General features: G+C 36.9%; 2 protein-coding genes across 3 annotated transcripts; one reads left to right on the plus strand and one right to left on the minus strand.

Annotated features, from left to right (window-relative positions):
• The first annotated feature begins 2,012 nt into the window (after positions 1-2,012).
• LOC149961942 (85/88 kDa calcium-independent phospholipase A2-like) lies at positions 2,013-11,714 on the plus strand. The gene is made up of 16 exons (XM_090177574.1): positions 2,013-2,067; positions 2,410-2,461; positions 2,528-2,653; positions 2,732-2,747; positions 2,804-3,468; positions 3,638-3,853; positions 3,913-4,090; positions 4,170-4,360; positions 4,420-4,522; positions 4,595-4,777; positions 4,843-5,101; positions 6,775-7,011; positions 7,081-7,350; positions 10,015-10,163; positions 10,222-10,323; positions 11,368-11,714. The coding sequence occupies exons 3-16, from the start codon at positions 2,547-2,549 to the stop codon at positions 11,584-11,586; spliced, it is 2,895 nt and encodes a 964-aa protein (XP_090033700.1). The 5' UTR covers positions 2,013-2,067; positions 2,410-2,461; positions 2,528-2,546; the 3' UTR covers positions 11,587-11,714.
• Positions 11,715-17,307: 5,593 nt separating this feature from the next.
• On the minus strand, positions 17,308-25,725 carry LOC149961943 (85/88 kDa calcium-independent phospholipase A2-like). 2 transcript variants are annotated; one of them, XM_090177593.1, is made up of 13 exons: positions 25,268-25,725; positions 24,678-24,835; positions 23,918-24,590; positions 23,671-23,848; positions 23,255-23,433; positions 22,044-22,131; positions 21,786-21,968; positions 21,456-21,720; positions 20,533-20,914; positions 20,343-20,467; positions 17,874-18,016; positions 17,697-17,798; positions 17,308-17,624 (listed from the first exon to the last, which is right to left on the minus strand). In XM_090177593.1, the coding sequence occupies exons 1-13, from the start codon at positions 25,378-25,380 to the stop codon at positions 17,409-17,411; spliced, it is 2,805 nt and encodes a 934-aa protein (XP_090033719.1). In that variant the 5' UTR covers positions 25,381-25,725; the 3' UTR covers positions 17,308-17,408. The 2 variants fall into 2 exon arrangements, with proteins under 2 accessions (XP_090033719.1, XP_090033711.1); XM_090177585.1 differs by having other exon boundaries at positions 23,918-24,835.
• Between the last annotated feature and the right edge of the window lie 2,116 nt (positions 25,726-27,841).

Below are 27,841 nucleotides of genomic sequence, written 5' to 3' on the forward strand. Positions count from 1 at the left end.
TAGCGTCATCTATATTTTGTAAATTTGTATGGCTAAAAATAAATAATTATTAGCTAACTCACCTTAACTTGAGTTAAAAAGGATCGTGTTGACAGAATAAAATTATTTTTAAACAACTTCAAAGGTTTGTTTGTTACGAGTAATCATACATATCAGATTCGCGAAAAAATTCAATTGCAATTGCCGCCACGGTAGAACGATAAAGTTGATAGAGTCTCCTTATGGACGAAATTGGTCCCGCGCCAGCCAGATTTAGTTGTACCTCTATTTATTCCCAACTCAATGCTCCCTTCTTACTCCAACTCGTTTTTTTCGTCAAGATAGAATTGGAGTAAAATGACGTCATAGGGCTACACTTTTGAACCTGCTCAAAAAATCCAGAACAGGCGAAAAAAAACCACCTATTAAAAGCGTTTTCCATTTGACTGCTCTCGAGCGCTCTGATCAACATATTAAGTTCCATTTATGTGCTCGGATCTACTCCGATTAAGTTTCGGGTGTTCCATTTCCCGCAGCTTACGGGCATAGAAATCTCATAGGTAACTAGAATGCTGCCGCCTACGGCCGAGCTTGACGCCAGTTCGCCTTGAACTTTCAGCCAATGAAAGGCCGTAGAGTGGTTCCGCCAAGGAGGATATTAATCCTCCTTGGATCCGCTACTATAGCGGGAGATAGATGACGTCATTCTCTCTGGTGACATTAAATTCTTGGCAGAACCACTCTTTGAGCTCTGATTGGCTGAGATCTGGCTATCGTCTGCCACGGCGTTTGGCCCATTTGCCAGTTACACGGCAGCATTCTAGTTACCTATGAGATTTCTATGCTTACGGGTGCTGTGAGCAGCCTTGGAAATAAGGTTTTTTTAAACTGGTCCTTATGACCACTGACCCCTTAGAATATGAATTATTAAAGTGGTCATTATGACCAGTGACCCCTAGCTTATGAATTATTTAACTGGTCTCATATAAAATGTTCTAATGTCATTTTATAAGCCTATAAAAACCTATACTACATGGTAACATTAATTTTACACGTATTCAAAATAGTGTATAGTTTATTTTATGAGTATCACAAGAATAGTACAATAAAGTACTATCTCATCTAAGACTACGGCCATAGCCTAGAAGACCCTCGTAATTTACCGTATTCTCTCTCTCTACTCTAGGCCCCGTAGCTCCCGAGTCCCCGGTCCGTTACCGCGTAGATTACCGTACTCGGGGAAATCGAGACAGAGGATTGAGGGTTTGGGGCTTTGAGGCCAGAGGGGGTTCGACAGTTCGACTCGTTCGTGGGATGCGGAGTTGCGGTAAATAGAAATCCGGTGAATAGGGAAATCAAAATTGATCGAAACCTTGAAAAAATAATCTGTTCATCTCCTATTGATATTATTTCGAATTATTAAACTGGTCACCTTCTATTTTCTAATTATTTCGAATTAATAAACTGGACACGGTGACCAGTGACCCCCCAAATTTTGAATAAATAAACTGGTCTAAGCAATTAATAAACTGGTCTTTGACCACCTGACCACTGTTATTTCCAAGGCTGGCTGTGAGATCGCCTAAAACCGATCTGCCGATTTCGACAGATCAGCTGATCGACATCGGAACAAATTTTTGGGGGTTCCTTTTAAATTTTTTGGCAAAATGGCAAATCTCTAGCAATCAAATGGAAAACGCTATTAAATAACGTGAACCTCTAACCTCCGACGTCGAGAAGATTCGTGTATGCCTCAGTTCCATGAGGTGCTGGAACTTTATAGATGTTTCCATAAAATCACAGTCAAAGTCATTATAGAGTTTGTGCTACTGCGATTGGACTGAAACTGCTTTACAATGCCAAAGTGGTTGTCAAAGTTCTGTCAGCAATGTTCGTCAGGGGGGAAAGATAGTTTGTCAGGATTATATGGAAAGAAATCGATCTGTTAATAAGGAGCGAGCTCGGAGCGCTGAATGGAATACGCGATAATTGATCATTGAAAAGTCGAGCACGCAAGTGGAACCATGAAAATGTTGATTTTGAGCGCTCAAGAGCAGTCAAATGAAAAAAGTGGCCCTAAGAGTTTAGGTATGGTTCAGGTACCATTGTTTTTGAGTGTAAAGTACTTTTTATGGTTTTTATACCGGTATTTTATATATATTTCAATTTTTTGTGCAAATTTAAAAATAAAAAGTGATTTTGAATTTGAAAAAGACGCCAAAGGGCTTTTGTTTTGTTTTCAACATGGACGCCGATGTCTGACAGTTTTGTCATGGTTTTGTTTTATAGCATTTTTAACTTCTGATAATATTTATATATGAAAAATTTTACAATTATACAATCAACAGTGATTTTATTTTATTTTACGTCGAATTAATGTACATTAAAGTTAAATTAAAATGACGTTAAATAGGTGAAATGCCTGTATAGGGGTTTTTCATCCCAGGCCTTAGCTTGTTAAGTGACTTTTTTTGAGGACTTGGTAAGTCAAAAAGTTAACACAATTTTAAATTTAGATGGTCATTAAATTTATCGATTTAAACTTTAGAATATATTAAGTAATCAAGATGCCGAAACAAAATCAAAGTAAGAAAAATGCTGCAACTATTGATTTTGAAGAGGACACTAAGTTGCCCGCATTCTTCAAGAAAAATCCTATGGGAAAGCTCATTAGGTGAGAATCTAGTAAAAAGATTATTAGGACCATGATTAACATTAAAGTTTTAATATTCTTTTTTGCTTTCCCCTTAAGCACCGCAACAAAACAGGTAAGATTTGCTTTAAATAAATGTTTATAGAGATAATCATTATTTTTTTTTTAAAGACTATAATGAATGTGTATTCTTCACTGGTTGCAAGTTATCCTAAGGAATCATTAGGAAGGATTGTGAAGAAAACAGCGCAAATGACAGGAGTGTCAGCCCAAACTGTATGGAGGGCTAAAAAAGAACACCAACAGTGTGGTGGTAAATTTAAAGAACGTGTCCCAAAGCCTAGGAGTAGTTTAGGTAGGAAAGTTCGTATGAGTAAATTTGATCGTTCTGTTCTCGATGCCATAACAAAGAAAGTGTTAGATTTTGTGGCAGTCAGTGAAAAACCATCTTGCAAAAAGATTTTTGAGGCCATAAATGCAGATGAAACTTTACCAAAATTTCAAAGTATATGTACCTTCCGAAGACTACTTTGTGATTTAGGTTTTGATTCTAATTACGAACTTTCTAATACCCCTTCCGAGTCAACTTCTACACCGCAACAACCCCCACCACCCCCAGTTAAAAAGCATAAAGGTCGCCAACCAAATCAAATACCAGAAAATCCTTATAAAGTGGCTCCGATTAGCCTAAAAGATTTTAATGCTTCGGAAGTAATATACAGGTCTGAAAATATACTTTTATGCAAACGCAATCAAACAATGGAAAAATACTTTTTTGAAACTGTGTTTGAAAATCCTAATCCAAATCCTCAGCCCGGTACACCTCAAGCTTATAGGTGAGTTTTCAATTAGCTTCACTTAATTTTTTTTGCCTCTGCTCTAATTTTTTTAAATCTTTTCTTTGCCTTTAGTGCATTAAAACTTTGTTTTAGCCTTTTAAGCCTTCTATTCTCATAATACTCAAGAATTTAAATTCATAAGAAGTGTAATGCTTTTTTATTCTAGTCTCTTCCGTTCGGAGGCCAAGCCTGAAGCAACCAACATGTATCTGTTACTTAAAAAGATTATTCCTAATTTCTGTTCCTGCTTTAATGACATTTTCAAGAAAGATCTACTTCAGGAAATTTGCGATATTGCTAATGAACATCCAACATGGACTTCCGCTCACATCGCTTCTTATAAAGGCTGGACCAAGTGCTTCCAAAGCGAGCATTTTTTAAAGTAAATATATCAATTAGTATATACATTTTAAGGCCAAATTTAAAAATGTGATTTTATAGGCTTATAAACGAACCCTGCGTTGAAACATTAGTTACACCAATGCATATTGCAATTGAAAAACAACGACCTGATGTAATTCAGACATTAATTCATATGAGTGCCCAACTGAATGCAATTGATAAGAAAGGAAACACAGTTTTTCATTACGCAGCCAATACTACAAAGGAAATCATACAAGTAATGCTATATTAATTGATTTTATGGAATGTAGTTTTAGGTTTGTCTTAGAAATTTAATAATGTCAAGGTTATTAAAGGCTCTTTGCTATTGGGAAACACCAGCTCTAATCAACAAAATTAACATAGATGGGAACACAGCTTTGCAGTTAGCATGTATGGCTAATAACGCTGATTGTGTCACGGAACTTTTAAACGCAGGTGCCGATATGAATGCTCATTTATCTAATAATAATCAACCAATGGAGTTTTCAGTGGAGTCAATGCCCGAGTATGTTTCATTTTATTCTTTTTAAGCTGAACCAAGGGTTAATAGTATTTCTGTTAAAGCCCAATGCGAGAAAAAGATTTATGTGAAGATCCTATGCAACTTTACACTAAAATGGCCAAAAACCAAAATGGAACACCATTACATCTGGCGGAAACACCTGAAGTACTTTGATTTTGAAACCTCTTATAATCAATTTTATAATTTTTTATTAATTATCTTGTATTTTTTTTTCAGTGTTTGGAAGCTCTAATTGACTTTGGTTGTCATCTTGATGCCAAAAACTTCAATGGTCTTACGCCTCTACATATTTTTGTTGAAAAGAATAAACTTGGGTGTATTATCACCCTGTTAAGCAGCGGTGCTAACCCTAATATAACTTTGCCCGATGGTAGTACATCTTTACATATGGCAGTTAAAGTAATGACATAAGCTTAATTTTGATAATTTAAGGAATTTTGTTGGATAATAATTTTATTTTCTAGATTGGTGATCCATCGTTAGTTCAAGCCCTACTCATATTTGGTGCAAACCCTAACATTAAAGATGCGGAAGGTTTCAGTCCGCGCCATCATTGTGCAACTGGCAGTCATCCAAATAAAGAGTACATTTTATTCATCTTACATTCAATGAGTGCAATACGATGCGCTACTATGTGCCCTACTTGTGCCAGAGGCTGTGCATTTAATGGAAACTGGAATGGTATACCACCACAAAAATTGTCGCAAGTTGAAGTTCCTAGATGTAAGATATTTTCAAACATATATATTTTACCAAAGTTTAAGTTATTAGGACTACTCTATGGGGACGAAAACTCAAAAAACGTTTAAATAATTAAATTTTTTTTAACCTTCATTATTTCTTGGAAGAGAATTCCAGATTGCTTGATATTTTACCAAATGGGAAAATGAACTTGGGAAATCATACTGTACAAGGCACAATTGCACAGAGTTAAGACAAAAAGTTTTAGTAGATGGCGCCAGCAGTCATTCGCGGTTTTTTAAAGGTCCTATAAATGTTGTTGATATCAAAAACATTATCAGCTTAATTATTTAAATGACACATACACTACTCCAAAAAATATGCCCAGGTGCAGCATTAAAATTACTTTCAAATAACAACCGATGAATTTCTTTCGCCATTTAATTTTTGCTTGAAATTTATAACAATTTCAGAGGAAATATTAAAAAACTATTGAATCAGAATGTGAAATTAACTGTTTCATTTCTGAAGTAAGTTATTTAGAAATTTGAGATCAAAAGGTGATTTAACCAGTATTTATCATCATAAACATAATCTGCCAATAAAGAAATGAACTGCAATATCATCCTCAGTTTGTTGAAATATAGTGTTTTGTCTAGGTAGATGACGTTGATTTTGTTTATGACGGTTATATAAAAACATCGGTTACTATAGTGTTAAAAGTTGCATTTAGGTAATAAATTTCCTTCCCGCCAAAAGTTTAAAATGGCGCCATCTAACATATATAAAATCAAATAAATAGAACCTCTTAGGGCTTCCCACTAAATGTTTTTTTTTTCCTTTTACGTAGTTGGTTAGTTGAGGTATTTACCGACCAAACTTGTGTTGATGTCTCGCTTTCCGGTCATTAGAGTTGAGATTTGTTTTTAGGGGTTTTTTTTGGCAAATTTGGTTTTCAGTCTCACCAATTTATTTCTTTCGTCCTATACCCTTTGCTCGCTCTTGGTAACACGAGATGACGTCCGTTTTGCGTGTTGGCCAAAATGCTTTCATGAAATAGGAAGAGAGAGTCATCAACGACCATCCTCAGTTAGGGAAGTTTAGTTAGGTGAGACAGTGTCACGCACTAAGGTGTCGTCTTTACAGTTTATATAAGGACCAAAGGCAGCTCAAAAACCAATTCACAGTGGTGTTAACCGATGAACTCAATAGATTGATGGCATCCACTTTTGACTGAGCTTTAGAGGTAAAGTGTTAAAAAGTGACGATTTCTTGATCACACTTGCGTTGGCTGAGCAATAGAGAAGTTGGAAGAAGCGGATAATGTAGTGGTACTGTTAAATGAGGGTGGACTTACTCGCCTATGGTAACAAACCGCGCCCTGGATTTGAAAGATCCTACAAGAATTAGCTGAAACTGAAATCGATCAATTAATAGTGGATATTGTTATATCAGTTTGGGCACTCTGGGGCCCCAGAAATCTGGCATTGGCTGTCGTTAGCAGCATTAGGAATAGAAAGTGAAATGATACAGCAATCGATAACGGATATCAAGCCATTCCTGTCGCTCTAATAGTTTGGCCACTTGACGCCTCAGAAATTTTTTACATATTTACCATTAATTATTTGTTTAAAACAGGGGGGATTGTGTGTATTTAAATGCCCGTGACATCTTGTTCTCTGATTCAATGAGCTTTTTTTTTGTATCTTACACAGTGTTTGATGGTTTATTGGGTCTGCCATCGCCTAACATAATTTATCCCAGTCACAAAAACAGTCTCAATAAACGGCGGTGTCGCATATTATGCCTGGATGGTGGAGGGATCAGAGCACTGGTGATTATTCAAATTTTAGCGGCGTTAGAGGCAGTCATGGGTTGCAGTGTCTTGAAATACTTTGATTTGGTCTCTGGAACAGGAACCGGAGGTCTTTTAGCATTAGCACTAAGTTTAGGTATAATCTCATTTGTTCTATTTTACTGTAATTTATCAAAAACTAATTCTAATTCGTTGAATCTTGTAGGAAAATCAATAGACCATTGTCGAGGTTTTATGTTTAAGTTAAGAAATAAATTGTTTACGGGTTACAAAGCCTTCAATCAAGATTTATTACTCAAATGCCTCAAGAAAGAATTTGGCGAAGTTGTGACGTTATCAGAAATTAAGTTTGGGCGAATACTGGTCACTGGCATATACGGGGATCGCCAACCACCCGAGTTACGTTTGTTCAGGAATTACGCGGCTCCCAGAACTATTTTAAACCAACCAACAGACATGGGATTCGATCATCACGGTACCGTCTCTTGTTATAATAGACGCTTCAATAAAACCGATCATGTAATTAAATTATCTAGGAAATATTAATACAGAGCCTGGACTAGCAAGGCTGGGCTGTAGAAATAAGGGCTAGTTTTTACTAGAGCAAAATCTAAAAAAAATTATTAGTCCCAAGCCTTGGTTTCCCACTAGCGACTGTATGCGTTTTTCTTTAATAGCGTTTTCCATTGGGAACCTCCGAGTGTGATCCGAATTTGTTGAATGACGTCACTGCTCTCTGTAGGAGACGATCAGAGGACTCTCCCTGGTAACTCCCAATGAAATACGAAACTTTTTCGGAGCACTTTTTTCGTGCCCTCCGACTCTTGAGATGGAGCAGCTGGGAGCACTCCGGGAGGGAGTACCTTGGTCAATGGAAGACGATCCTCCCTCTCGGAGTTGCCTCTTTTTTCCCAATGGAATACGATTTTGATTTTGGAGCACTCCGAGGTTCCCAATGGAAAACGCTATAAGTCCGTTTGTAGGTCCCAAAGTTTTGTGACGCCCTCTAGTGAAGAACAATGCTAATGTTTAGTTTCCACTAGCGCGTCACTCAATTTTGACTCCTACGAAAGTTTTTATGCGCGTAAAGAAAAATACATTTTGACGCGCTAGTGAAAATGTGCTTGTTTTCCACAAGTGCTGGTCGTAAAATTGAGTATCGCGCCGTTACGCGCGCTAGTTGAAACCAAGCATAAAGTCTTAGTTTCCACTAGCGCGCGTAAAGAAAAATACATTATGACGCGTGCTAGTGAAATACTTTGATGCGTAATTTCCACTAGCGCCCGTCGTAACGCATTTTTATTTACGCGCGTCAAAACGTTTGTACCCAAAGTTGAATGTCGCGCCGTTTCGCGCTCTAGTTGAAATCAAGGTGCACTAGCGCACGTAACGGTGCGTCACTCAACTTTGGGACAGAGAAACGTTTTTACTTGGGTAAAAATAAATACATTATGACGCGCCCGAGTGGAATCCAAGCATTAGGCGTAACAGAGATTTTAAAAGTCAAAGCTCACCGTCGCGGCGTTTTTGCCCAATGATAAGCAGCCTTAAAGCTTATTTTTCCATAATCACGCTAGTCAAAACTAGCCTTACGGAAAATTGTTCCTAAAAGATAATTGCGAATTCAATTAACATGATTATGGATTTTAGTTGGCTTCTTTAACTATCCAGTCTAGTCTAAATCTAATCGAAAATATTTTGTTTAATGATGCCGATTTAGTTTTATTGAAGGGTTTATAAGTCGATTCCAAAATTCAGTGGCTCAAAATTTCCTTAACCCTATCTTATGAAAATTAACTTGCATAACATCGGCTGGTCCCTTCAGCATAGGAGATTTGGAAGGACGAGGGAACACGATGTTATGAGGTAGGGGAAGTGACTGTAGGTTGAAGGAAAATTTCACCCACTGACTTAAGGAATCAATCTTTTAATAACTTTGATTAGGGGCGATTAACTCCGTTATTACCCCGAAAAAACGCGCCGTCAATTTTCAGATTGAGTCCCCCAGTTCATACAAACAGGGAAACGGAGGAGCACTATGCCATCTAGATTTTGGGGCCAAAATTTAAATTCCGTTCGCGACTTCCATTTGTAGTCTTTTTACCTCTCCGAGGGGACTTTGTACCCTAGGAGGGGTTATTTTCTCCCCGTTAAATTGACAAGTATTTTTTCCTAGGGGAAAAATGAATCGTCTCTAAGCAAAACTATTAATTAAATTCCACCATATGTAACATAATCACTCGTAAGTATGCCACAAAAGCATTTTCTCTAATGAAACCTCGTTTATGGTATATGATGTAAAATACGTCGCTACTAACTCGGTGACGAAAACCGCGTTATCAACTCTGGAAGAGAAAGGGAAGTAATAGCGTTTTCTGTTTGACTACACGAGATTCGCTTCGAATTAGTCTGTGACTTAATTATTCTCCCTTTGATCTAGGAGCAACAAACACAGCACCCCACACAACGAGAACGCAACCCGTCAAAATCATGGATTTTCTTGTGTGCAATTTTCATTCGTTAGACACTTTAGCGCCTGCTGCCGTCGGAAGGGGAAAATTCAGAAATTGTCTTCTCCCCGCCCGTAAAACGTTCAGTGAAAAGGCTCGTACAATGAAATTTGTACACAACACTGCGTTAGCGTGTTTAAAGGCTAGCTGCGTTTTCCTTGTGTTTGTTGCTCCTAGCTTTGATTGAGAGAGCAATGGAACATGGTTCGAAGATTCCAGCTAGAAAGGAACTCGCGAAAAATTAATCAGAGCCGACTCAGAGCTATTAATGGAACACGCATTTATTGATCGGAGCAGATCCTAGCACGCAAATGGAACATGAAAATGTTGATCGGGGTGATCTCGAGCGTTCGAGAGCAGTCAAATGGAAAACGCGAAATTTCTCGCGCGTTTCTGACTCTTACATTGAATTTCTGTAGCTTAGCTTGTGCCTGGCGATCACGAGATTTGGTTTCCAAGGTAACCTTTTCATTTTCAATAGTGCGAAGAATTTTAACTTTTTGGGTACTCATTGATTTTTTTATGAAAACTTTATACAGAGGCATACATTTGAGTGATTACGTTACATATGGTTTCATTGTCTATTGTCCGATATTCGTTGAATGGATTAACAGCATTTTTTTGTGTAGGTCAGTTTGCTTGGCAAGTTGGCAGATCATCGTGTTCCTTATACCTTCATAACCCGGAAAAATACGAATTAGGAGGACTCATTTCAAATAATCCAACCATTGACTCATTAACGGAGATTCACGAAAGAAATTTAGCCCTTAAAGCAACGGTAATTGAAATTTTTGACATTTTGTAAGGGTTTGTTGAAATATTTCTCCTTTCATTAGAATCATGACGATGATATGGAAGATATCGCTTGTGTAATATCTCTAGGGTCCGGATTATTGCCAATTAAGATGAATATACAAAGTCAACGATTAGTTGATAAGGTATTTAAATTTTGTTTGTGCTTTGCAACGAGTTGCTAGCGGGAGAAAAGGCTTATGACAACATTTCTTACCATAAATGTATTCATTTCAACGAATATCAAACTATAATAGCGTTTTCCGTTGTACCGTTCTCCATGCGCTAGAGTAGTCGAGATTGCCCCGATCGACTTTTCATGTTCAGTTTGCGTGAAATTCCATTTATTGCTCTCGCATGCTCAGAGCAATTTTTTGCGTGTGCCAACGTGCTCTGTAATAAAGCACTCTAATTTTATAAATATGTCCCGTGTCTCTGCCGTTCCGAGTGATCAATGGACGTTAAAATAAATGGGGGTGGAATTTTAAACCGTCGCTTCTCCTTCAAATCTGGACGCTATCGAGCCGGATTGGTTGATGTTTGAACATGCGCAGCGATCGTTTTTTGCCTGTTGCTGAGAAAACCATAGATATAGGAAAAGTATATAAAAGTCTAGATAAAATATTTCAAAGGGAGTGAATACGGAGGTGACAGCTAGTAGAAACCAGTCTTGGAAATAACACACGTCCACTGGTCCAAAACCAGTTTATTAATTGCTTGGACCAGTTTTTTAATTAAAATACTGGGGGTCACTGGTCCGTAGGACAAGTTTAAAAATTCAAGCTTTCTTCCAATTTCTACTCCGACTTTTTTCTTTCTAACACAATAAACGTCACACTAGAGATGAAGGGCTTACGAAGTTACCAGCAACCTTTAGTAGTGGTATTAAATTACAATGAATACAGAAGTAAAACACCACGCGGCGCGATTCACGATTCGCGCCTTCTCGAATTATAAACATTTATATGGTTTATAGAGTCTAGACTTGTCCACATTTCACATTCCATAAAAAATAATTTACAATGGGACCAATAGAAAAAAAATCATGGTAAGGGTCACTGGTGTTAGTGTTATTTTAAATTGAAAATTGGCTTAGGAATCGGAGGAAATGTTTAAATAGCCAAAAACCTTTACTCCCGCGTTAGGAGTATCAATTCCTGTATGCATTTAATCTATGTTTCTTCTAAAAGATGGCGCAGATCGAATGCAGGCAAGCCGAGAGAGGTCAAGCCATGTGCAGCCTGTTGGAGATTCCTTATTTTCGTATTAATCCTCCATTAACGGAGATGGTGTCCCCCGAAGAGACTGACCCGGTGGTTTTAGTTGGAATGTTATGGGAGGCAAATATCTACCTCAACAGTAAACAGTCTGAACTTCAAGAACTGGCAAAAATTATAAAGCAATTGTGAAGTTCTTTTTTTGTTAGTAGCTTTTTCGATTCTTTCGAAAATATCATGAGTCACAAAATTGTAATTGTATTCCTAATCATTATCAAAACTGTCCTTTTGTTTCGTAGTTATAAACTTCAGGTTGTACATTACCTCATTTCTTAAATAAATATATTTTTAATTTCCATAATCATTTTGGAAGAAAATGTCTAAAAGGCTGCGAAACCCCGTGCCGAGTCTCTGCCGACAATGTTATGTCAATGCCGAAACATTAAAAAAAAAGAATTTTAAAATTAAGATTTTGTAGAAATCTTCTAATTATTATATGGAGGAAATCATTTTCGTCGATTTTGTGAATTTGTAATGAAGTACATTTTAAGTAGAATAACGGAACTAGGTGGCGCCGCCCCGCCAAAGCTTTCTCGTCTGTTATGTTTTTCCCTATGATTCAGATTGTGCACAGTGGCGTAGCCAGGATTTTGTTTCGGGGGGGGGGGGGGCGGCACACCATTGAAGAAAAAAGGTAAAAAATAAAAATATTTGTACGTGCCGCCCCCCTGGCTACGCCACTGATTGTGCAGCGTCTGCTGGATTTCAAGGTTCCAACCAAAGACTATATAAATTAGCTTACATAGTCTTTGGTTCCACCCTTAAATTTCCACAATGCCAAGGTCAGTGCTAATAACGTCCGTTTACACCATGAAAATTGGACTATTTTATTACCATTTCTACCATTTGGCGCTAGGATGGGCGGTGCCTTTAGCTGAAAACTATTCGTGAGTTCTGAACCGTTAAGAGAACGGCCTAGGACTGAGCTGTGACGTCACGAAAAAGTTCTGGATAGTTCAGAACTTTTGTACGAATTAGAATCGTACGATTTGACGTACGCAGCCAGATGTGCAGACGAATTTTAGAGATTTCAACCTTGAGTTCCGGCCAGTACTTGGTCTTGAGCAGGTACCATTTAGAACGGTTCCGAACGGTTCAACAAGAGGTTCTTGTCTGCGAATAGTTTGCATTTGGGTTGTTCTAGAATTTTTTTTGCCGAATAGTGCGCATGGGGACTGGTTGAACGGTTCAGAACTCACGAATAGTTTTCAGCTTTTGTGTTTTACGTCATCATTTATGCCAATCGAGACTCTTCGTCTCGATCCACAAAACTTTTTCCGAATAAGCGAGTTTCAATAACCGCACCGCCTTCTATTGGCTTTATAAATAGTAAAATAGATGGGATTTTTAACAGTCGGTTCTCCTTCAAATCTGGACGCTATCGAGCCGGATTGGTTGATGATTGAACATGTGCAGCGATCGTTTTTTTGCCTATTTCTGAGAAAACAATATCTCTGGTAGAGACAGACCACTTGGGCGGTTTTCCAATTCATGACATACTTTGATATAATAAACAAATATACAAAAATATTTATTACTTAATTAAAATGTTAAGATCTACAACAACATAATTACTCATAAGTATGCTACTAGTTCTATTTCTTCACTAACGGTTTGTTTCACAGATATTGCGTCATCTGTACCCTACGTAATACTCATTATTTAACTTCATCCGCACAAACTGAGCGAGATTATAAATTTCAATAAAGCTAGATTGAGCTCACTAAAATTCCTTCTCAATTTAGAGGTTTTCCATTGGCTTAAATACCTATGTTACTAGCCAATATTGTGACTCCCAAAATTACTATAATGAATAAAAAGGTTAAAATCTAACGTAGTCCACCTTTTTACTGGTTCGGGGTGAAACAAACCGTTAGTGAAGATTTTTGAATGGAATAAAGGTACAATGGCATACTTATCGGTAATTATGTTACATATGGTATCATGTTTCAACGCCTTGATAAATTTTCAGAACAATGCTGACATTAGTGAAATCTCCAGTAACCTTGATACCGACCTGCAACAACAGCTATGCCTGATCATAAACAACTATGCCCAACAAAATAAATATTGTTTCCGCTCCTTGGTTTATTTTCTATAGTAGCAACGTTTTCGGTAGGAACCATAGAAATCTCATAGGTAACTAAAATGCTGCCGCCTACGGCCGAGCTTGTCGCCAGTTCGTTTTGAACCTTCAGCCAATGAGAGGCCGTAGAGTGGTTCCGCCAAGGGGGATAAAAATCCTCCTTGGTTCCGCTACTATCGCGGGAGCTAGGTGACGTCATTCGCTCTGATGACATTATATTCTTGGCAGAATCACTCTTTGAGCTCTGACTGGCTGAGATCTGGCTACCTTCTGCCAGGGCGTTTGGTCCATTTGCCAGTTACACGGCAGCATTCTAGTTACCTGAATTGTCATTAAAAATTATTTAAGTAACTTCTTACTAGGAAAATTAAAAGTTGGATCAACTGTTCTACTTTGGCACAAAATTGTAGTTGGAGAAGCATAGTTACGAAAAATATAAACCTCACTAACTTATCCGTCATGTTCTTTCCCCCCTTGCGTATGATTACATTTGACAGGCGTAGCACTTTGATAATGCGATATTCGTGAGTTCGCCCGAATTCCTACTAGGGTCACTAGTGTCGTGGGTACTAAAGGCTGATAAAAGAAAATTATTTATTTTCGTCATTAATCGACTACACCATCGTTTTACTTTTTTCATGAGATTCTGCAATAGGGCGCTCTGTTGAAAATTAATATTAAAACGTCTGACTTATCTAACCTTCAAAAAGTTTAATAATACCATAAGCCTATCAACCCTAAGTTTGAATCGAAAGGCAGTGTTGATTCAAGCAAACGACTGGCGAAAGTACAGCGCTAAATCCACCCGGTGGCGGAAAAGAGAAACGTAACGCGTCCATCAATGCATGATGCCAGCTGCTTTGGTAAGAGAGAGGTGCGTAGAGAGAAAGGGGGAAGGAAGAAGCTTCAATTTATCTCTACCAGGTTCTGATACTATCGCCTGATTTCTTCTTTTTCGCCCGTCCAGTGGTGGTACAAAGGGCGCTATGCGCGTTTCAAACTTAGAGGTTATAGGCAGAGATGGGCAAAAAATCATTTGGCGAATAACGAATAAATTACTAAATAACAAAATATCTGATCATATTTATTCGTCGATTGACAGGGCTAAATATTTTAGGTATAGTTATTTGGCAATTAAACAAATATTTTGCCGTGGTCTTATTTGATAAATAATTTAAAACGTAATATTTTCGATTATTATCTGGAAAATAATATTTTACGAATAGTTCATGAACATTCATTTGTTAAATTGTTTTTTTACAAAATATTTCCAGTCATTTATTTCGCGAAATAAAAAATTGAAATATTTTCTTTAATTTAAATAACGAATAAGGATTTTAGTTAATCGAGTAAACGCAAGGTTAAAAAAAATGCTTATCGCACTATAAGGAGTAAACTGTTGCGGGATATTTGACTTCCTGATAATGGCAACTTTTAACGCTAATGCCACCGACAAAGCACCTCCAGTTAGAAGCTTTGGAGGCAGTGGCGTAATGAAAAATTTCGAGCCCCCCGCAGGATATCAAAAGGCCCCTTTATAAAAAAAATGTATTTGTTATAAAGTATTAGTAGTGTCGTAGTAAATGGAATGCAATATATAATATATCTATTTAAATTAAAAACCGCGAATTCCATTTATTAAAATTTGAAAATTAAAATATTATATTCAAAAGCTACCTTTAGATATTTTTTTACGATTTCTACCGTAGGATATTGAGTGAGATTGAATTTCAGTATTAGTTAAAGCCTGTCTTTTGTTCGTCCCGTAACCCATTTTTCTCCATTTTTACAAGTTTTTCTTGTAAAAATACTTAAAACGAAAGGGCCCCCTAGTTTGTGAAAATGAAACCCGCCCCCCCCCCCCCCCCCGCGTTCGCGGGGTCTGCAGGTCCTTAGTTACGCCACTGTTTTAACGATGCTACGGAAATTATGGGGTCGGTGGTATTAGATTAATGTTTTTATTAATTTACTGCCCTTCCATACTTTTTGCCTTGGGTAAATGATACCCCTAGCTACCCTGGCACCCGGGGCGGTCAGTCCTCCCCCTTATTCCGCCACTGCTACAATCCTTTTCTCGTGATCTACGAATTTCAATCTTGGAATGTCATATTATAGCGTGAAAACCAAATTCACGTATCTTCGTAAGGTTTGTGTATATAGTAAAGGCAAATGATGCTTTCAAGTAAAAATTAGTAGCATTAATTAAATAATTAATTAATAGCTACAGTGGCGTAGCTATAGGGCCGGCGCTAGAACAGGCGAGCGAGGCGAGCGTCTAGGGCCTCGCACTTAGCGACACGTTTTGTGGTCCCCACACCTAAGGGAACTTTTAGGGGTCCCCTTACTTAGCGGCACTTATTGAGGTCCGGCACTTTTTGGGGTTCCCGTACTTTGCGGCACTTATTCGGGCCTCTCATTTATTCCTTCGCAAAACATGTGTGTTGTGAGAAGGGGCCTCGCTCACATGTCGCTGCCTCCCCTCCGACCGGTCTGCTGTACCTTCGCTGTGCCATTAAATAGTGACCACCATTGCTGGGTAATATTGATACTCTTTGTTAAAATAAAAATGGTGTCGACAATTGTATTTCGTCTCTGACACCAGAATTAACTTTAAGTCTTTGGAATTTGTATTGCATTTTCTTACAAATTGGCCATATATTCAGTTATTTTCCTTGAGTCTAGCCCTGTCAAATAAAAATAATTCGTTATCTACAAAATAAAAAATAAACGGAAGCTATTTTTGACGATCTATTTGTAAACTACGCCAACCCGAAATATCTGATGACAAAATATTTCAGTCTTCTTTATTTGCAAAATACATTTATTTCAAATGATTTAATAAAACAGATATTTTGACCTTTTTATTTATAAACTTATTTTATTAAAAAATATTTTCCTACATTTATTTAAAATATTTTTCTCTAAATAAATTAATTGTAACGTTATTTATAAATAACAACTGACAAGAAAAAATTTATTCGTTATTCGCCAAATGATTTTTTGCCCATCTCTGGTTATAGGCTTATGATAATACTGATCTGACTGAAAATCACAATAGAGTAGTATCGCTCTGTAGTTTTGGGCTATGGCCGCCATTTTGAGGGCAGTTTTTATCTATAGAAAAAAGCATGGGTGACGTCGACATACGTCACGCCGATATAACTCTATAGGCTTAGAGCTCAGGAAATATTGCGCCATCTGCCTTACTATCCGTGAACTAAATATGTGAAGAAATAAGAGACCACTTGACACTTTCAGCTGTTGTTAAGAGAATTTTGAAATAGCAGACTGTGCAGACAGCTTTCATATATTCAATTTAAAACTCCATCACCACACGTAGATATTTGTGACCAAAATTTAATCTACGCACGAAGCTCATTCATATTGAAAACGTAACACTATCTGTCAGGGACTTGTTATAAAATATTTTGATTAATAAAAAATTCATCATTAAAATCAGTTTTAACTTAAGTTGCACAAACTTCAGTACTATAAATTGATTGCTGTCTGCTTAGAGGACGTCTAACTTGGTCATACCACTAGTGGTGGAAGTTTCTTATTAGATACCATCATCCCTATGATATAATATATATGCGTTAACTCAAAACATTAAGGAAAACGTTCTTACAACCGATACTTTTGGGAAAACGAAGTTACCTTTTTTGGGACGAGCCTAGATAGATAATTCGGGGTTAAGTAGACTAGTATTTTCTCAGTAACTTAAATATGTTCTGGATGATACTTATGTTGAAATAAATACTATTAAATGAATTTCATAAAAAAAATTGGACGCTTTATGAAAAATATACATAATTTAGACATTTAAAAATGACAGGAAACTATGTACAGAGTAAAAAAGATAATTTCGTTATTTGATAAACAGTTTTGCCAGCTCAATGAAATCAACACGTTTTGAATTCAGAAAATACGAAGTTTCCCACATAGCTTTCACTAACAGCTCAGAATTACACTGTTCATGGGACAGAATGTCACTCATGGGGGGATTAATTCGATAGAAAGGAATACTGGCCAAGCTGCAAATAGCTTGAGTTCGTTCCACTAAGCGGTTCTCGCAAACAGTCATCTTACAATAGAAGCCAAAATTAGTAAACCACTTACTTTGGAAAAAACAAAGCCACACACGTTCAAGACCTACTTTGTCAATTACATCAGCTTGATCATCACCAAAATGCATTGGATACAGGCCATTTCCGATTGATATCATGATGTCAATAACTTCAATGTGATCTTCTTGATTCTACAAATTAAGATAATAAGTGCAAAAATCAAATGCAACTAATTTTGAAAATTATTTGGACCACTTTGGTCTTACCATTGTGTTAAAAGCGATATTCCGTTCCTGGATCTCCGTTAAGGCGTCTAAACAAGGCAAATTCAAAGTACAATCATCTTTCAACAGGGCCGAGTTATCCTTTATCAAAAACCTTGAACAGGCAGCTTTCGCAACCCTCCAAACTAAAAATATTTGTTATAGAGTTGTCAATCTATCTTCAGGGCATCAAATAAAACATTTTACAAAGAATGACTTAACAGTAACTGAGAATAAACAGGTGAAACTATAGATTCTGCTTTTGCGATTTACAGACAATATTCACCACTTATAGGGTTACAGGGGCAGAGCGTGTGGTGAGAAAATTGAATTGTAATCAGGGGTGAATATCAACACACAACAATTTTTTTTTTGATACTTTAGACAATACTGAACATTTCTGTTGTCAAAATTATTTTGTGGAAATGAAAATTCACTAAGATGTTAATTTTTGAAAATTAACCAAAATTAACGTTTTCTAGCGTTTCTTCTCCGTTTGTCGTAAAGTAGGGTAAACGCAAATTTCCGTTTTGTGCAATATTGGGCGGTAACAAATTATTTTCTATTTTTTCTTAGTAATATGTCCCATCGTGATTAGTAAGAATGGGGTTGGTGGGGCGCTGATATTTTGCCGTAATCAGCTACGCTAATACCCAAGGCACAACCTTAGGTCCAAGTGATCTAGCGACTTTTATTGCCTTTAAACAGGTGGCCAGGTTACAATGAGTAGGCTAACCGTGTGTTGTCCCCCTGTAAATGAGGGAAGATAAAAGGCATGATATTTCTTTCGTAAATCACAAGGTGAACAGGCTGATGCCTTCAAATTCTTGACTTTATCAAAAAGAAAATTTGGGATTTTGTGCGTGACACCATCTTTACATATGTTTGTGTCTAAAATTTCATTTGAGACCTTACATGTAGAGGTATTTATTAGGGCTGTGCGAGTACTCGAAAATCGCGAGTACTCGGTTTGGAGTCAGAGTCGGGTACTCGGACTCGGGACTCGAAAATCATATTTCCAGTACTCGATTGGGTACCCGAGTCCTTCGCCAAGGCTTAAAAATTACTCGAGTGGACTCGAGAATATTAAAAATACCCGGCGAGTCCACTATTTCCCGTTGAGTTTGCTTCTGCCTGTCCCCCATTAAATTAACTTCCCAAATACCCTGGTGGTGGGCCAACATGTTCAGGGGGGCTATTCTGTAAACATTCGAACGGGAATTCGATTTCGATACCCTATACCATGTCGAGATCGACTTCGACAATTTGCATTGATTTATGCTTATTAGAAATCTTTACCGAATACCATTTGTCGAGATCTCGAAGTTTGAAATCTAGTTTTCGATCGAAAATTGGATTTCGAATATTTACAGAATAGGCCCCCAGGGGTTGGCCTACTACCAGTGTATTTGCTTTCTAGGCAAGTGATTTTAATGGGGACAGGTGGAAGCAAACCTAATTAAGTTCTTAATTTTAGGTTTCTCTTTTCTGAACAAGATTTGTTTGTTTTTGGAAAAAATATGACGAATAATATTATTTAGTAGTCAATATTTATCACAAAAGTAACAAATCTCTAATAATAAAATTTAGATTTCAAGTTTTTTTTTATAATTTTTTAATTCCAATTGGCAATGGCTCATATAAATTTATGTTAAGGACAAACAATAATCATTTAAAAATTATTTCTGATTTCAAATAGTTAGTATAAAATTTAAGGCTCGAATTGGACTCGCTCAGAAAATTTGGACTCAAATTGGACTCGAAAGAGTTAAAAAAATCAACTTCTTATGGACTCGAAGGCTCGAACGAGTATTGAAAAATTGGACTCGAAGACTCGCAAGTCCAATTTTACAAGACTCGGGACTCGACTCGAAACCCAAAAAACAGGACTCGCACACCCCTAGTATTTATCGTGTACAAGATGAATTTTCAAATGGGTTAATAACATAAAAACACTTAAAAATGTGGACTACACCTTGCGATACATAGCATCGCCCCAGCGTAGCTTATAGTAGGTGGTTTCTTTACACTTGTTCCGGGATTTTGGAGTAGGGTAATGCTATGACATCATTTCACTCCGATCTGGTGGTGGCGAATAGTTCCAATCGGAGTAAAAACATTATTCCAAAATGGCTGCCTGTGGCCTTTCTAGCAGATAAATTCTGGTTAGCAGATGACAAAATCAGATTTAAACTCCCTTACACCTCCTTTTCAGGACTTAAAAAAGTAGCCCTAATACTCTGAAACAAGCGCATAGTTTATGGGGCGGAGTAATTATCATCCCCGGAACAGGCTAATAAAGCGTTTTAGGGTAAAAAGAGTACACTTTTAGTCCGAGAATGGGTGAAAAGAAACCACCTAGTATGAACAACCTAACATAAAACGTTTTATTGTTTATTAACTAAAAAAAAATTGTTAAATAGAAACTAGCTATCTGAAATGTCATTAAAAATTATTTAAGTAACTTCTTACTAGGAAAATTAAAAGTTGGATCAACTGTTCTACTTTGGCACAAAATTGTAGTTGGAGAAGCATAGTTACGAAAAATATAAACCTCAGCAGGATGACGATCTTCCAAAACTCCAATCAACATTAACCTAAAATAAAAAGAACGATGAATGATGCAGTGGCATAAGTCAAAAAACTTTGCTCGGTAACTTACTTAACATTTTTAATGTCTGACAACAAAATTTCTCCAAATTCTTTACGAAGATACCGTTCTAGCTCCTCGGGTTCTGACCTTTCAGTTGAGTATAGCTTATTTCTCAATTTAAACAATAAACCTTGGCATTGCTGGACGGATTTTCCTATCGCTAAAGCCAAGGCGATCAAAGCTCCACTTCCAGTTGCGACAATGAAATTAAAATGGCGAATGATACAAGACCCTAGAGCTGATTCAAGTTGCGCTATTGTTTGCAACGCAATTACAGCCCGATTTCCACCACTGTCAATGCAAAGAACGCGGCACAGTTTCTGATTTGGGAGATGATTTAATGGCGATAAGAGTAAACCTTTCATTGGCAATTGCAAAAGGTTGTTTGACACTGAAATTTAAAAAGAGATTCGTTAGTAATAAAATTTTTGCAAAGACTTAAAATAAGTTTATAAACAGAGTCCCAAAATAAATTAATTAGGGACAAAGTATAATAAGCCTATCATAAATTTCCCTACATAAAATTCTAGGCAAAATTTGCTAACTTTTTACGTGGCAGGTATTATAAAGCCTCGCTCCTCCAAGTGTCCTCAACTAAGCATTTCCCAAAACTAATTTGCACAATGCATCGTGAATGCTAGAGAAGGTTTTAAATCTTCCCACATTTCATATTTTACCTGTTGGCTTTTAAAACATTAAAAAATTATCGGTCCCTGAAATAAATCGACTTAAACCAAACCCAAAGGAAAGCTTAAAATTGAATTACATTTCTTTTTAAATTATGAGAACATTTTTTCTTGTATGTAAATCGTTCCAAATAAATAAAACTAAATTTTGGTGTCTAAGGCTTTTGGCCAACACCATAAGTTTGTTCTCAAAAAAAAAACACCTAGATTACTACCACAAAAGTTTAATATAAAATAATAACTTACACCGGGTTTCACAAAGGTGTAGCAATTTTTGTGGAGGTAGTCCATTCCAGTCTCCCATCGGAGAACAGCCAACCGTACATGTTCCATTGGGTAACGATGAGGAGCACCGACCAGCTCCCATTGAGTGTAGTACAAAAAGTACCATATCTCCATTGGGATAGTTACGACTTGCAGCCAAATGGCGAGCAGTATCCCCATCCATGTTTAAAATATTGGAATTGGCACCAAATATGGAGAGTGCTTTCACTAAAAATGGATTACCCACCTTCTCGGACAAAATGGAAAAAAAAATAAATGACCTATATATAATTAAAAGAAAAGAAATCGTACTTTAACAGCAATGTGTAAAGGGGTATTTCCTTCAACAGAAACACAATTTGGGTTTGCACCGTGACTGAGTAGAAATAATACGCAATCTAAGTTGTTTTTTGAAACATTTATGTGCAGTGCCGTGTCGCCAATGAAATTTTTAGACTCAATATTGCAGCCAAAATTAATGAGCGCCTCCAAGCACTGTTGAAATAGATGTGAAAGAAAAATTTTACAATGATATACTTACAAAATAAATAATAAATAACTTGAATTTACTTTTAAGGATTCAGTACAATGTAACGGAGTTCCACCATTCATATTTTTAGTTTGATCTCCCCCAATTCTTGGTTGATTGTTCTTTGAACTGCAAACATCAATATAAATTAATTTCTTACACTTACCAAAAAATATAATAACTGAAAGTACTAGTGTTAGCCAATATTGTAATTTAGCTGATTCTGATTTTGAATTTTTACTAACACCATTTTTTTTACTGATATGTAGGGATGCACCGATATATCAACCTATTTTTCTAATATTGGTATTGGCCATTATCCGCTTAAGCGAAGCTGATATTGGCCGATACTGGTATTACAATATATTTTCAGAAGACATTTAAAAATAAGAAAATTCTCGATTAACTAACTAATGATAATATTTTATTTGATTGGCCGCGCCACGCACACCAGGCTTCAGAAGCTAGATCATACCTTTTTTTGACATTGTTATTCGATTTGTGATAGAAAATATGTATCAAATAAAATAAAAAGAAGCTTATTCGAATATGCTCTTGCAAATATTTGTTCATGAAAAATTAGAATAAAATGGTACGAAAATGTACTGAACTGTCTTTCAGATTGATTTTATCATATACACTACTGTTATGATAGATAACCGATATTATCGCCCACAAATAGCCGATATATTCGGCTGTACCCATATCAGTACATCCCTACTGATATGACAATTCATTCTGGTACCCTTTTTTACCAATAAGGCCAATCTGTAACAAAAGCGTTTTTTATCCAATTGTTTCTAATAGCTAACGCTGGTTTAAAAAACATAAGGAACGGACATTGGCTAGATAAAAGAAAATACAGAACTCTGAACTCCAGATTCGAATTCAGAGAGCTTTCCTATTGACGGTTTTGTAACTAAGCAATTACCCACTTCCCGCACATGGCTTCCAAAAAATCGGCCTCCATGGGTTGCTTTAGGGCACTATTTGTTGGTTAATGGTTACCATTGTAACTATGGAACTAATCTTTTCGGAGTTCCAGCATTAAGCGAGCAAACGTTATTGACTACACAGTGATTTAAAATTTAGGGTACAAGATCTATATTATCTATGGCTAGATCAAAGTTGAGAATATAAGTTTTAAATAATTGGAAACAAAATTGGTATCAGTTTTTTCCTGTTAATCATGAAAAATCGGAGTTGTAATGCTAACAGATTAATATTCAAGTAAAATTTTCGTAATGCTCACCGATAAACTGGTGGTAGCATATACTGGTTTGGTACTGGGCTGAAATTCATATCTGCATTGGACTCGAGAAGTTCGATAATACATTCTGTATTGCTGTTCATGCAAGCAATTTGTAATGGAGTAAATCCTTCAATATTTTTGTTGTTTATAACTGAAGGAGTGTCGTAGCATTGTAAGGCCTATAAACAAAAATGAAAAAATTCAAAAAGAGCGAAGCTTGATAATTAGTGTCGGAAAACGCTTGTCAAAAATAAACATTGCGTTAAGCAAAGAATTCAAAAATAAACATCGCATTAAGCAAAGAATTCCAAAATAAACATCGCATTAAGCAAAGAATTAAAATATAAACGTTACGTTAAGCAAAGAATAAAAAAATATTTTACATTAATAACTAAAAGAATTAAAAAATATTTTACATTGATAATTTCCCTGGTTGTGTTAGCAGCATAATGATACACATTATTCCCTTTGTTATCAGTTGACCGAATGTTTATATTGAAGTTCATGAGAGATCGTATTACTTCCAACCTTTTGAATTTCACAGCTACGATTATAGGTGTGTCGAGAGTATTTGAACAAGCTTCATTTAAAAGGCTTGAATTTTAAGAAAAATAAATTGTAGTAAAATAAAATAAATACAAACTAAGTTATTATATAGTTCACCTCTCCAACATATCGTATCTAACGCAGCTTTGCCATCCTAATGAAGCCACGATATGAGCTATTGTCCATGACGGATTACTCCTAACAACATCGCATAGTTCCTTTAAGTTTTTGCAGACTAAAAGCTGAGGTGTGCAGTTATAATACAGAGGTAAGATCTTCTTTAAAAGTAGGAACTGTCCGACCGCTTCTTGCTTGTCTTCCATACGGAACAGGCTAAAGCCTTTTACTGGTTTCTCAATCATACTCATTGGTGCGAATATTATCAGCTCATAAGTGTCTCTACCTAGGCCCATTTTGATTCCATATAGTGTCAAACATTCCTCTCGATAGACTATTTTGCATTCGTCATATTCTGAGGTCTTTACTTCCCTAACTTCAAAATTAAAGTCACTAATTTGGGGTTTTCCTTTCAAGTCTTTTCCATTTCGTATTGGCGCAGTTTGGGGTTTTTTGTTTTTCCCATTATCTCGTTTTCTAGGAACGTGTTTGACTACCTCTGTTGGATTTAACTGATACTTAGCATCATAGCCCATGTCCTTCAATAATCGGTGAAAAGTTCGGACGGAACCAAAAGTAGGTAAACTCTCATCCGCGTTGACAATTTCCATCAATTTCTTGCATGTTGGGATTTCATTTCGGCTCACAAACTCGTACACTATGTTTCTAATGCCTGTCAAAGCAGCTTCATCATATCTTGCCAAACGTATTTTCTTTCCTAACATAAGGTCACGTTTATTAGCAGGTTCCTTGAATTTACCATTTAGTTCTGTATGCTCTTTCTTCACTCTCCAGATCGTCTTTTCAGATACCCCGGTCATTTCTGCCGTTTTTTTCACTATTTTACAAAAAGTTTCATTCGGATAACTAGCAGACAGCGAGAAGTAGACGTTCATTATGGTCTGACGAGCGGCCACGCTTTTTGATTAATTTTTTGGAAAAAATTACAAAGTATTAAAAGATAGAATATTAAGCTTGGCCTTAATAAACTTTTTACTAATAGGATTTTCCTTTTACGCTCTCAAATTGCTCTTATAAAACTCCGATTCATTTAATAATTTGTGATTAGCTGTAGAAGAGATTGAGTTCAGCTGCAGGCCAATCTGACTACAAAGATCGATATTAGATCCTACTACTGACTTACTGGGTAATCATTGGCTTAACCAAGGTAATTAGATCACCTTGATATCTTAAGACAATTACAGTGGATAAAACTTAATGAAATCAGTTTCTACGATATTAGATTATTTCTATTTAGGAGCACTCTCACTTTGAGTGTAAAAATGTCTTGACATCACATACTCCAAGCCTTCTCAGAGCTGATAAAAGGAAAACACCATATATTCTCACCTAAGAGCTTTCCCTTTCTTGTGCCGTTTGAATTCTTTGGGAATGTTAGCAAGTTCCCCTTCTAGAAAATCCACCGTTACATTGTTTGACAATGACTTATTTTTGGAAGCCATCTCTTTTAATTGGGTTTTAATTTACAAATGGCATTAAATGGCAATTTATTTGGCCAATTTGTGGAGAATTATGATGAAGCCCCTAAACTTAGTTATTAAAAAAGGTTTAAGTTAAGTAATGGGTGCCAAACTGCCAATTATAAAATGCGAAGTTTTTGTTTTGACCAAGGCTTAGTCGTTTAACTAGCAATTTGACACTCTCATGTTTAAAAACGAATAAAACACTTAATACATTTAATAAATGGGCATAAACTATCATTATAGTAGGAAAATGGAAAAATCATTATATTATATTATTTATATTACTGCAATAAGAACATCTCATGATGAGACTCATTCGCGTGATCTTAGTACAGGGAAGACTATCAGGAGAAAAAGTACGGAGTCGAATAGTTGTATTTTAAGAGAACGAATGCCGGAGGAGGAACTGATTTATTCAAGGCCCCTAAAAGGGATCGACACCATTTTTCCCCCCTCGCGATGACGGCAAACCACCTCTTTACCTATTGGAATCCTCACCTGCCAAATAATGCCCGACGCTTATCCCCTTTTTAGTAGCTCCCATTTTCCTGTTTTGGGATTTTTAACCGATATTTGAAAACCAAATACGTCAAATTATTTGGTGCTCGAAACTGGTATTCGATCGGTTAACTGGCCCTATTTTTTTCATCTAAATTATTCCATCAAACTATTCGACGTTTTAATTATTCGATTTGATTTTTGCTAGAAAAAATATTTTATTATACAACAAGACGTACGACGGTCAGAATACAGTACACAATCCTTCTAATGTGTTAAGTTTGTTTGAGCTATTCACAGCAACCTGCAACGCCGGTATCATAACCAATATATATCCACGGCCACACACAGGGCCGTAGCTAGAGAAAATGGCACCCCCTAATATAATAATATGGACCAATTTTGGCGCCCCTATACCCTATCGCGCGCACGGCGCCCGGGGTAGCCGTCCCAGCCGCCCAGCCCTAACTACGGCCCTGGCCACACATAATTGTATTTACACTTATTTGTTACTTTTAGTCATACGTTGTAAGCATCGCGTATTTCTCCCATAAGTGTCACGCTTCTTTGTTACTTCAGGTCATACGTTGTAAGCATCACGTACTGCTCCGATAAGTGTCACACTTATTGATTACTTTTGGTCATATTAGAACGGCCTCCGGTAAGTGTCATACTTATTTGTTACTTCAGGTCATACGTTGTAAGCATCGCGTATTACTCCGATAAGTGTCACACTTATTTGTTTCTTTGGGCCATATTAGAACGGCCTTGAAAAATGACAGTCTCTATAGACTCTTTTTACCTCTCCGAGGGGACAAAGTCCCCTAGGAGGGGTTATATAACGACCGTGTCTGTCTGTGGGTCTGTGGGTGGGTCTGTGGGTGTGTCTGTCTGTCAGGACTGCGAACGCGTTCGCATTTTCGGTGCAAAGTGTAATCACTGCGTACGCAGTTTCTCAAAGGGTTGGCAAAACCACCGTGTGACGGTGAGCGTTAACGGATGCATTTGCGGTTTGGTTTGGATGGTGTTTTTTCGCTCACCGTCGTGACGGTTTGGTGTATTACGGTTTTTGTAATGTTTATGCGTAGGTTGTGAGTGTTGAATTTGTTGTGTTTGTGTTCTGATGGTTGTGCATGTTGAGTCTGTTGTGTTTATATGGGCGTTTTCTCTCCCACTTCTTCTTAATGACTTTGGGACGGACCGAGTGCTGAGTGTAATGCTACCTCTCAACGTCCAATGGCAGGGTTTCCACCAGTTGTACACGGTATTCGTCTTAGTATCAATTTGCGATCGCATCGGGCGGGATTTGAACCCGAGACCTCCTGATTGACAGGCGGACGTTCTACCACAGAACCACCGACACTTGTTACGCTTTATCGGAAGCGTATTTAATAGAGTACGAAATTTTGGTTTAATTGAAATAGAATTGAAATTGAAATTATTGCATCGAAGAAATTCTAATTTAGCGTTTCTCTATTGATTAAAAACAAATGCGCCACCCAGGTTTCGAACCCAGACCATTCGGCTTGGCAGTCGAGCGCTCTACCACAGAACCACCGATAGCTGCTTAGATTCACTGAAATTAAGACAGGCATCGTAAGCATAATAGGTAATAAAGTCTTTTTTTATTAATGAATTTATGAAGGCCTAATCTGGTATTTTTTAAAGGTTAAATCTTGTTTTAGCGCAGTCAGCCGAGATTAGAGGGTTAAAGGGTAGACCCTGTGGGTGGTCCACTTTCTTAACGACCTATATATAGTTCTGTTAATTCAAAGGAGATAATTTAACGTTAATTGCTTTAAAAGCTGGCGGTTAGTCAAGTGGCTCTCTGTGCTTTGTTGATGGTAAGGTTTTTGCTTCTTGTAAATACATTTGGTGTGGATATTTGGATATCTACGATTTCTAACGCAGTCAATGATTTCTTGGGTGTGCGAGTCATTAT

This window comes from Leiobunum rupestre, chromosome 1, assembly GCF_980474605.1.
Source record: "Leiobunum rupestre chromosome 1, qqLeiRupe1.1.hap1, whole genome shotgun sequence".
In the NCBI taxonomy this organism is placed as follows: Eukaryota; Metazoa; Arthropoda; class Arachnida; order Opiliones; family Sclerosomatidae; genus Leiobunum; species Leiobunum rupestre.

Excerpts from the sequence above, each read along its gene's own strand:
- LOC149961943 (XM_090177585.1), bottom strand. The coding sequence starts at position 25,380 with ATGGCTTCCAAAAATAAGTCATTGTCAAACAATGTAACGGTGGATTTT. Across the intron at positions 21,969-22,043 it reads ATTGTACTGAATCCTTAAAA|TGCTTGGAGGCGCTCATTAA; the intron begins GTAAATTCAAGT and ends CTATTTCAACAG. Across the intron at positions 17,625-17,696 it reads AAGCTGATGTAATTGACAAA|ATGACTGTTTGCGAGAACCG; the intron begins GTAGGTCTTGAA and ends TTCTATTGTAAG.
- LOC149961942 (XM_090177574.1), top strand. The coding sequence starts at position 2,547 with ATGCCGAAACAAAATCAAAGTAAGAAAAATGCTGCAACTATTGATTTT. Across the intron at positions 4,361-4,419 it reads TCAGTGGAGTCAATGCCCGA|CCCAATGCGAGAAAAAGATT; the intron begins GTATGTTTCATT and ends TTTCTGTTAAAG. Across the intron at positions 7,351-10,014 it reads CATGGGATTCGATCATCACG|GTCAGTTTGCTTGGCAAGTT; the intron begins GTACCGTCTCTT and ends TTTTTTGTGTAG.